Here is an 8957-nt window from a genome sequence, read left to right on the forward strand (position 1 = left end):
CTCATAATCTTCTAGAGCCCTACTGGCCAAAAAATCTGCTATCGCACTCCCTTTTATAGCCTTCTGGTTCACGTAGACTATATCAAATTCAGAAAGCAGAATTTGCCAACGAGCCATTCTTCCGTTCAAAGTATTTGACTCCATCATGTACTTCAGAGGGTCTTGTTTTGATATGAGCCAAGTTGTATGGTACAACATGTATTGTCTCAGTCTTTGGGTTGTCTAGATCAAAGCACAACACAATTTCTCGATTGGCGAATATCTTATCTCGCATTCAGTGAACTTCTTGCTAAGATAGTATATCACCTTTTCTTTCCTTCCTGACTCATCGTGTTGGCCTAACACACACCCTATGGAATTCTCGAACACTACCAAATACAGTATCAGTGGTTTATCTGGAAAAGATGGCATCAGCATCGGGGCATTAGACAGGTAATGCTTGACTTTATCGAAAGTTCTTTGGCACTCATCGTCCCATACACTTGGGTTGTGTTTTCTAAGGAGGCGGAATATCGGGTCATATTTCTCCTTTAGCTGTGAAATGAACCGGGCGATGTAATTTAGCCTTCCTAAGAAACCTCGAACTTCCTTTTGAGTGTGTGGCAGAGGTAATTCTTCTATGGCTTTGACTTTGTTTGGGTCGATTTTGATCCCCTTTTCGCTGACTACGAATCCTAATAGCTTTCCTGACCTGGCGCCAAAGGTACATTTCGCGGGATTGGGCTTTAGCTGGAACTTTCTTAATCTTAAAAATAGTTTCCTCAAGACTTGTACGTGCTCTTTTTCTGTCCTGGATTTCGCAATCATGTCATCGACGTAAACTTCGATCCCCTTGTGCATCATATCATGAAACAGAGTTACCATGGCTCTCTGATATGTCACTCCTGCGTTCTTTAGTCCGAATGGTATCACCTTATAACAAAACGTTCCCCACATGGTCACGAATGTCATTTTTTCCATGTCTTCGGGATGCATCTTTATCTGGTTGTATCCTGAGAAACCGTCCATGAAGGAGAAAAATGAGTAACCTGCCATGTTATCCACTAATGTATCAATGTGGGGCAATGGGAAATTTTCTTTTGGGCTGGCTTTATTCAGATCTCGATAGTCCACACATATTTGTACTTTTCCATCTTTCTTAGGAACCGGGATTATATTGGGTACCCATTCTGAATATTTAACCACTTGTAAGAAATCAGCGTCAAATTGCTTCTTGACCTCCTCATTTATCTTCAACAAAACATCAGGTCTCATTCTTCAGAATTTCTGTTGGACTGGCTTACACTCTTCTTTGTGGGGAGTCGGTGTACCACAATATCGGTATTTAACCCAGGCATGTCTTGATATGACCGTGAGAAGACATTTTTGAATTCTTGTAGTAGCTCAATGAGATCTCGTTTTGTCTCCACGGCGATACAGGCTCCAATCTTCACCTTTTTTCCTTCTCCTAAGCTCACAGTTTCCACTGACTCCTTGTGAGGTAGGATTTGTTTCTCATATTGTTCTACCATCCTTAACAAGTCCGGAGATAGGTTACAGTTTCGGTCATCTTCAAAATCTTGAGAATCCTCTATATACACATCTTGCTCAAAAGGAGATTCTGAGCCAGTAGCAGCGTTACTCATGTCATTGATATCTGGAGACCTGTTATAGAGATGAAGAAAAGTCCAAAGAACAAAAGAATCTAAGAATATTTATTGGTGGAATGATTATGAATGAAATGGAAAGAATAAAAGAATATTTGCTCAAGATGATACGCAAAGATACATGTTTATTGAAATAACAATACTGGATAAGAGCCTATTTCACAAAAGGATTCTTATTGCCCGTAGGCTTAGAGCAATAAGCTTGTTTTGTACATTACTCTAAATTAATTTTAAAAGTTACAGGGATCTCCTCCGCGGTCCAATTGTTTAAAATGCTCCCAGGCACTCATGGGCAATGCCTAATTGATCCTCTTCTCTTGTTTCTTCCTCGGATATGGCGTTAATGTTCAAAGTAGCCCCTTTCCTTGTCGACTTTCCTTGTTGACTTTCCTTCAGAGTAAATAGTTCCTCTTGACACGAATGTTCTGGATATGTGAGGAAAGGTCATTGGCTCCCATTTGACTTCTTCTCCATTTAAATGTGCTCTTCTCCTCTCTTGTCTCTTCTCTATCTTCCTTTTCTTCTGCCTCGCATCTGGCTTGTACCCTAAACTGAAACGGTCTCGTTTGTCCATGAGCATGGGTGCCTCAATTCTTTATTGCAGATTTCTTTCGAGCCCTTTTCCAGGCATAGCTCCTTTCCCGACTGTCAATTGCAAGGCCATCTTGGTAGTTTTGAAGATTTTGGGCACCGGGACCTTGTTCCCTTCGACAATAAAGGTTGCGTTCACAAATTCTAACGATCAGAAAGAACATTCTATTACTTCATCATCTGTCCCCACATAAGGTGCATCGCTGGTAAAGGACGCAATGATATTCTCTTCCACGTTTACGGTCACCAATCGCCCTTTCGTTATAAACTTGAGCTTCTGATGCAGCAATGACGGCACTGGCCCTGCCGAGTGAATCCAGGGCCTTCCCAATAAGCAATTGTAAGAGGGTTTGATGTCCATCATTAAGAAATCTATCTCGTATGTGCTTGGACCGATTAAAAGGGGCATTTCAATCGTCCCCATTACCTTCCTTTCAGTACCATCAAATGCCCTCACTATATTCTGGCATGTCTTCATATGGGAACTATCTACTGGCAGCCTATTCAGCGTAAATAGGGGTAGGACATTTAGTGCAGACCCATTGTCAATCAACACTCCCGGTAGTGTAGATCCTTTACAGCGAGTGGTAATGTGTAGCACTTTTGTTGACCCCATTCTCCCAGTGGTATTTCATCGTCATTAAAAAATATGAAATTATTGATGCTTATATTATTGACGAGACGGTCCAGCTTGTTGACAGAGATATCATCCGCGATGTAAGTTTCGTTTAGTACCTTCATTAATGCACTTCGATGTGTCTCCGAACTCAAAAGCAAAGGTAGCACCGAGATGCGAGCCGGTTACTTGTGTAACTGTTCAACCACGTTGTACTCACTATGTTTTAAGAACTTTAGGAATTCTCTAGCTTCCTTCTCGGTTACTGGCTCGCTGATTGGCGATTCGAGCCTGACCGTCTTTTCCTTCCTTTGCTCGACTATTGGGGTCTTTCCCTTAACAGTTTCAATTTCTGTACCCGCAGGATCATAACGTCTTCCGCTGCGTGTATAGAAACCTACATATTGGTTCTCTCTTGAAGTGTTGGCCGGGCTCTCCCCACCTGGGATCGTCACGTTGCAGTCATAATTCCAAGGAACCCTTTTACTATCCTTGTAAGAGAAGGATGCCGGTTTCTAAATTATGACTTTTGGCGCCATTTGTATTCCCGCTTCATTGTTCTTTGGTCGCGAAATTATCACCATAGGATGATTAACTCTTCAGACCCTTTTTGTTGTTCTTTCCTTTGAGGCGTGAACTTTTCCTTCTTCTGATCCCTCGATTTCTTCGTAAAATTCCATCTCCTTGTTATCTATCAGATTTTGCACTATGGACCTGAACTTATTGCACTATTGGATGTCATGGCCTTCATCGGCATGAAACTCGTAGTATCTTCTTGGTTCTCTGGGCCTTCCCCTTGAATCTTGTGTGATTAATCCTCTTTCCACCATCTTCTTCCAAACCTATTTCAATGGGGTTTTTACCTCTGATACATCCATCTCAGTTCTCCTCTTTCCATTTTCGATTATCACGTTTACCCTTTTGTCTAAATGACTAGGTAGCGGGTTCCCAGCCACATTAGGTCCTATGGGCTCATCGAACTTCACAACACCCATGCTTATAAGCCTTTCGACTACCTTTTTGAAGGCAGTGTAGTTCTTAATCGTGTGTCCCGAGATTCCTGCATGGTATTCGCATTGAGCGTTCGTGTCATACCACTTAGGGAATGGAGGCTGCAGGGGTTTCAAGTAGTATGGTGATACCACATGGGCATCGAATAGACTCTGATACAACTCCCTGTATGACATTGGGATAGGCGTAAACTGGACTCTTTCCGTGTTAGGCCTCAGGTTTGAATCTTGTCTTGTAGAGCCCTGATGGCTGGTAGTCACTGTCTTTGGTTGGCTCATAGTGACTGGTTTGGAATAAATATTATTGTATACGCTCGCGTTGTTCATCTCATTTTCCTTCCTTTTCGGAGCTGATTTCTTGACATTTTCCCCTATTTCGATCTTCTCGCATCTTATCGTGTTCTCTATCATCTCTCCTGGCATTACTATGTCTGAGAAGCTCTTAGTAGCGCTTTTCAATATGTGGTTGATAAATGGAGCTTTCAGAGTGTTGACAAAGAGCATAGTCATTTCTTTCTCCAGTAGAGGCGGTTGGACTTGCGTCGCCACCTCTCTCCATCTTTGGGCATACTGCCTAAAGCTCTCACTTTGTTTCTTTTTCATGTTTTGCAACGTGATCTGATCAGGTGCTATGTCTGTCATGTGGCCGTATTGCTTCATGAAAGCTTGTGCCAAGTCTTTCCATGAATGGATTTGCGCACGACTTAGTTTGTTGTACCATTTAGCCGCAGACCCGACCAAACTGTCTTGAAAGCAATGGATTAATAATTGCTTATTGTAAACATACCCTGTCATTCTTCGACAAAATATGGTGATGTGAGCCTCTGGACAGCTAGTTCCATTGTATTTTTCAAAATCTGGGATTTTGAACTTAGGAGGAATGATTAGATCTGGGACCAAGCTCAAATCTTTGGCATCGATCCCACAATGATAATCAGCATTTTCCATCACTCTGAACTTTTCCTCTAACCACTTGTATCGGTCTTCCAATTCTTTCGAGAGCCCCATTCTTACTCTTTCTTTTTTCGCCATATTATCCAGATCAGGGATTGTAGGATTAATAGGGTTATCCTCGGGATTAGAACCTGAGCCCGTTTGATAATTGATTGGTATTGAAGTATCTACCTGAAATTGCTAAGGTCTAATAGTAACGGACGGTCTTCGCATGTGTAGCTCGGGTTACATTTGAGCATTCGTCGGGGTGAATCCAGGGGGTAGAGGGGATCCTTAATAATGGGTGGCCTCTGCGTGTGTGTCTTATGCTGTGCTTGAGCTTTTGCTGGGGTAAAACCAGGGGGGTAGAGGGAATCTCCATTATTATTTTCCATATCGGCCATAGGGCCCTTTCCTTTGTCCGGCCTACTAGTCAGTAGTCGGGTTAGCTCTTCCATCATACTTCTTTGGGATTCCAGCATTTGGTCCCTCATTTCCTATTGGATTTTTGCTAATTGTTCTTGCACTTGCGCTTGCATCTGCTCTTGCATCTCTTTTTGCATTTGCTCCAGTCTCTCTAGCTTTTTATCTATTGCTTCAGTTTTCTTCCTTGTACCGTAGGGATGTGTATTCGGGAGATTTTCGTCGATTTCTAGGTTATTGAAACATTTTTAATTAATCAGAATCTTTTTATGGCCTTTAATGCATATGATGTAATGTAATGCAAATGCATGAATGCAAAAAGAGGCATTGATTCTAATTCAATTTCATTAGAAGAACTTTACTAGAAGAAAAATTTCTTTACATAGAACAGATGATTACATATACGACTTTGCCCTAATGCCCAAAGCCTTAACTTTCCTTAGAATCCAAGCTAAATTTCGGCCTCGATCTGATTCTGACTCGTATTTTAGGCTTAATACATCAGCCTCAACTGCTAAGGTTTGCAAATGATCAGCTACCTCCCGTACTTGAGCCACAGCTTCGCCCATGACATAATCTCTATTTCTGATTTGATCTTGAGAGTGGTGAAGTTGTTCTTTGCAATGTTCATTGTTTGCCTCAAGGAATTCCACTTGACTTTTGTTATCTTGTAGTGCCGTCTCGAGTTCCTCTATTCTTCCTTTCAACTCCTCGATTCTACTTAAGCTAGTCTTCAACTCAATTACGGAGTTGTGGCTACAATGTAGATGTAGCGATTTTTCTAGTTCGGCTATCCAAGCTTGTAATTTCTCTTTTTCGCTCTAGCTTTCCAACAAACTCTTTTTCAAAACATCTTCCCGTACTCGAACATCTTGGAACTTCTTCTCCCAATGATCGGCTCTAGCCTTTTCTTTTTCAATTTCTTGACGCCACTGATCCGACGTCTTACCCAAACCGGCAGTTCTTATTGACACACGTAGCTCCTTATAATCAGTCTTCAGACTATCCAAGGCTTCTTCAGTTTTATTCTTCCCTTTCCTTAGCTTCTCAGCCTCTAGCTTGTGGATGTCGACATCTAATCCTAGCCACATCTTTTCCTCCTCTAATTGCTCTATCTTCTTTCCCAATTCCGAGCTCCTTTTCTCAAAGTCTAGCTTGATGATCTCTAACTCAGACGGGATGACTCATAAATGCTCCTCTATCGGTTAGGTGTTCCCTTAATTCGGCATAGGGATATTGTCATTGACTCTCCTACCCCACCACCAATCATACTCGGGGGTCGACATCGGGCCCGTAGTGAATCCTTTCATTCTTCGTGTTTGGTTCCAAGCATCAGATATCTCGCGAACCTTCTTCTTATACTTGTTGTCTTTGTAGGAGAACTCACATTGCGCCAACCCCTGTGTCGCCGGTATAAACTGCCTTGATTGATATTGTCTTAACACGAGTAATGGAGCGTATCCAATGGCTTCCCATATTCCAGCCAGAGGGACCCAGTCAAAATCACCGCATTGATATAAGATCTCGTCGAGGATCAACCATGGAGCCCTCCATTCAATATCTTCGACTCGTAAATTTTGGAGAATAGTTATCCATTTCTCTTCTGAGATGTCGTCTCGCCTCAATGTAGCCACTAATTCTCTTAATGGGGAATAGTCTTTGGAGAAGACCCGATAAGAGACCTTTTCTACCTTCCAAAAATGGCTATGAAACCAAGCCAATAGAAGCTGTGCACAACTAATAAATCTTCCTTCGCTCGTTCTCCGACATGCATTCAAGGATCTGAAAGTTTCTGCTAGGATTACCGGGATGGGCATGGTCCCTTTATCAATGCGATTGAATAAATCCGAGACAGCTTCCTCTACATGTCCTAATGCTTTAGGAAAGATGATCAAACCGTAGAGGCTTAAGGTGAAAACGTTGACCCTCTTTTTCATATCTGGATGTGCTAAAATTAAGTCCCTCAAATTCCTCTAAGGAATACATTTACTATCCCCTTTCTGCTTGATCCGAGTTGCAACCCATTGTTCGCTCATCCCCGTGGTCTTCATCAATTTCTTCAAAAAAGTCGAAACATTAACAGGTCTTGAATAGGCCCTGTCGGCCTGAATCTTCGGGCAATTAAGTAACGCTATGTATTCTTCTACAGTAGGTACTAAGTCAACTCCTCCGAAGGTGAAGCAACTGTAAGCAGGATTCCAAAACTGCGTGAGGGCTTGAAACAAATATTTGTCCACCTTTACATCGAGCAGATATGGTAGGTCGCCGTAATTACAGTAAAAGAGTTGCTTGACCTCGTTATTCCAACCATTCCATATATCCCTTAATTCTTGCAGGTCGTTCTGAGTCATACTGATGCGAGTGAAATCCCACAACTCTGATTCATATCCCTCGGTCAAACTATCTCCTTTCTCTTGTTGTGTTCTCTTGGACCACACTCCGACGGCCGCATTATCCTCCACTCTATCAAGAAATCCTTTTTGCATGCTAAGCTTTTCTAGTTAGTAACCGAACGTGAATCAACACCTTTTTACAATGAGATGCCATGCAATAATAGCAAAAACACAATAAGTTAGTATTAAAACAAAGAATAGAACTCAAAGCAAACAGAAAATAATCAAGCACCTAATCGGGTAACCACTAGGGTTTGGTGTGTTTCTACCTCGGGCAGGTTCTTAGGGCTCATTATATGTAGTTCGGTTCTAAAGTAAAGGTACCTGAACCAGCAGATTCCTCGATCCTCACCCATTATAGGCTCATATGGACCGAGTTCGATTCAGGGGAATACATTTCTCTACGACTATACGGAGATGAAAATCTCACGAAGACGCAGGTACGGATGTATCCCGAAAGCGATCCACTATCCTATACGGAGGTGAAGACCTCACGAATGAGTAGTTTCTCACTTCCACTTAAAAGGTGTAACCACAATGATCATACAATGCAACATGCGAGGATATATGCATAAAATAACTCGAAGTAATAAAGAAAATATAAATAAAACGATGAAAACTGTAAGAAAAATGGATGAAATGCAACAAAGGGATCGTAGGTTTAAAACGAATTTTCAATTTTGACAAAAGAAAAAAATTAATCAATTTATGGCTCGACTCTCTCATTGTCCCCAGTGGAGTCGTCAAGCTGTCGAAACCATTTCTTTTTGAAAAACGGGAATCGACTTCGTTTTTGAAAATGAAACAAATATCGAAGTCACCACCGATCTTTATTAGGTGAGATCGGTCCACCTTTGTTTTAATGAAACATTTTAGTTTATGAAAACGGTATTTTTGGTCTATGAAACTTGAAAGAATGGGTTCGGGAGTCAGTTACGTGCGAGGAAGGATTATCACCCTCATCATGCCCAAAATTGGTACCGAATTAATTAGTTATTGTCCTAGAGTCGAGAGTTGAAAATCGAGAATGGATTTAAAATACAATCCCTTTTTATTGACGTTGATTAAAAAACACTTGAGTTAGCTCAAAATTATCGCTAAAGACTTTCTTGCCTCGAGATATCAGAGTATCACATCCCGGAAGTTAGGACACGATACCATGAATTCCCAAGCGCAAGTTTGTCTTTAATTTAAATTGGAATCCGTGTATTTTAAAACTCAAAAGGATATTTGGCTATCTAGGATTAACGAGAGAATCGGAACCTAGTAAATTAGGGCACAATTCCTCCATATTCCAAAACGCGAAGCATTGCCTTATTTTGAAACCTTTGTTTTTGAATAATAG

The 8957-nt window shown here is 41.4% G+C and overlaps 1 protein-coding gene across 1 annotated transcript; it reads right to left on the reverse strand.

Annotated features, from left to right (window-relative positions):
• Nucleotides 1-6436: 6436 nt before the first annotated feature.
• On the reverse strand, nucleotides 6437-7570 carry LOC108462221 (uncharacterized). Its single transcript, XM_017762197.1, has 2 exons — nucleotides 7204-7570; nucleotides 6437-7095 (listed from the first exon to the last, which is right to left on the reverse strand). Exons 1-2 carry the CDS (start codon nucleotides 7568-7570, stop codon nucleotides 6437-6439), a joined length of 1026 nt encoding a protein of 341 aa, XP_017617686.1.
• Between the last annotated feature and the right edge of the window lie 1387 nt (nucleotides 7571-8957).

Source organism: Gossypium arboreum, chromosome 1 (genome assembly GCF_025698485.1).
Source record: "Gossypium arboreum isolate Shixiya-1 chromosome 1, ASM2569848v2, whole genome shotgun sequence".
In the NCBI taxonomy this organism is placed as follows: Eukaryota; Viridiplantae; Streptophyta; class Magnoliopsida; order Malvales; family Malvaceae; genus Gossypium; species Gossypium arboreum.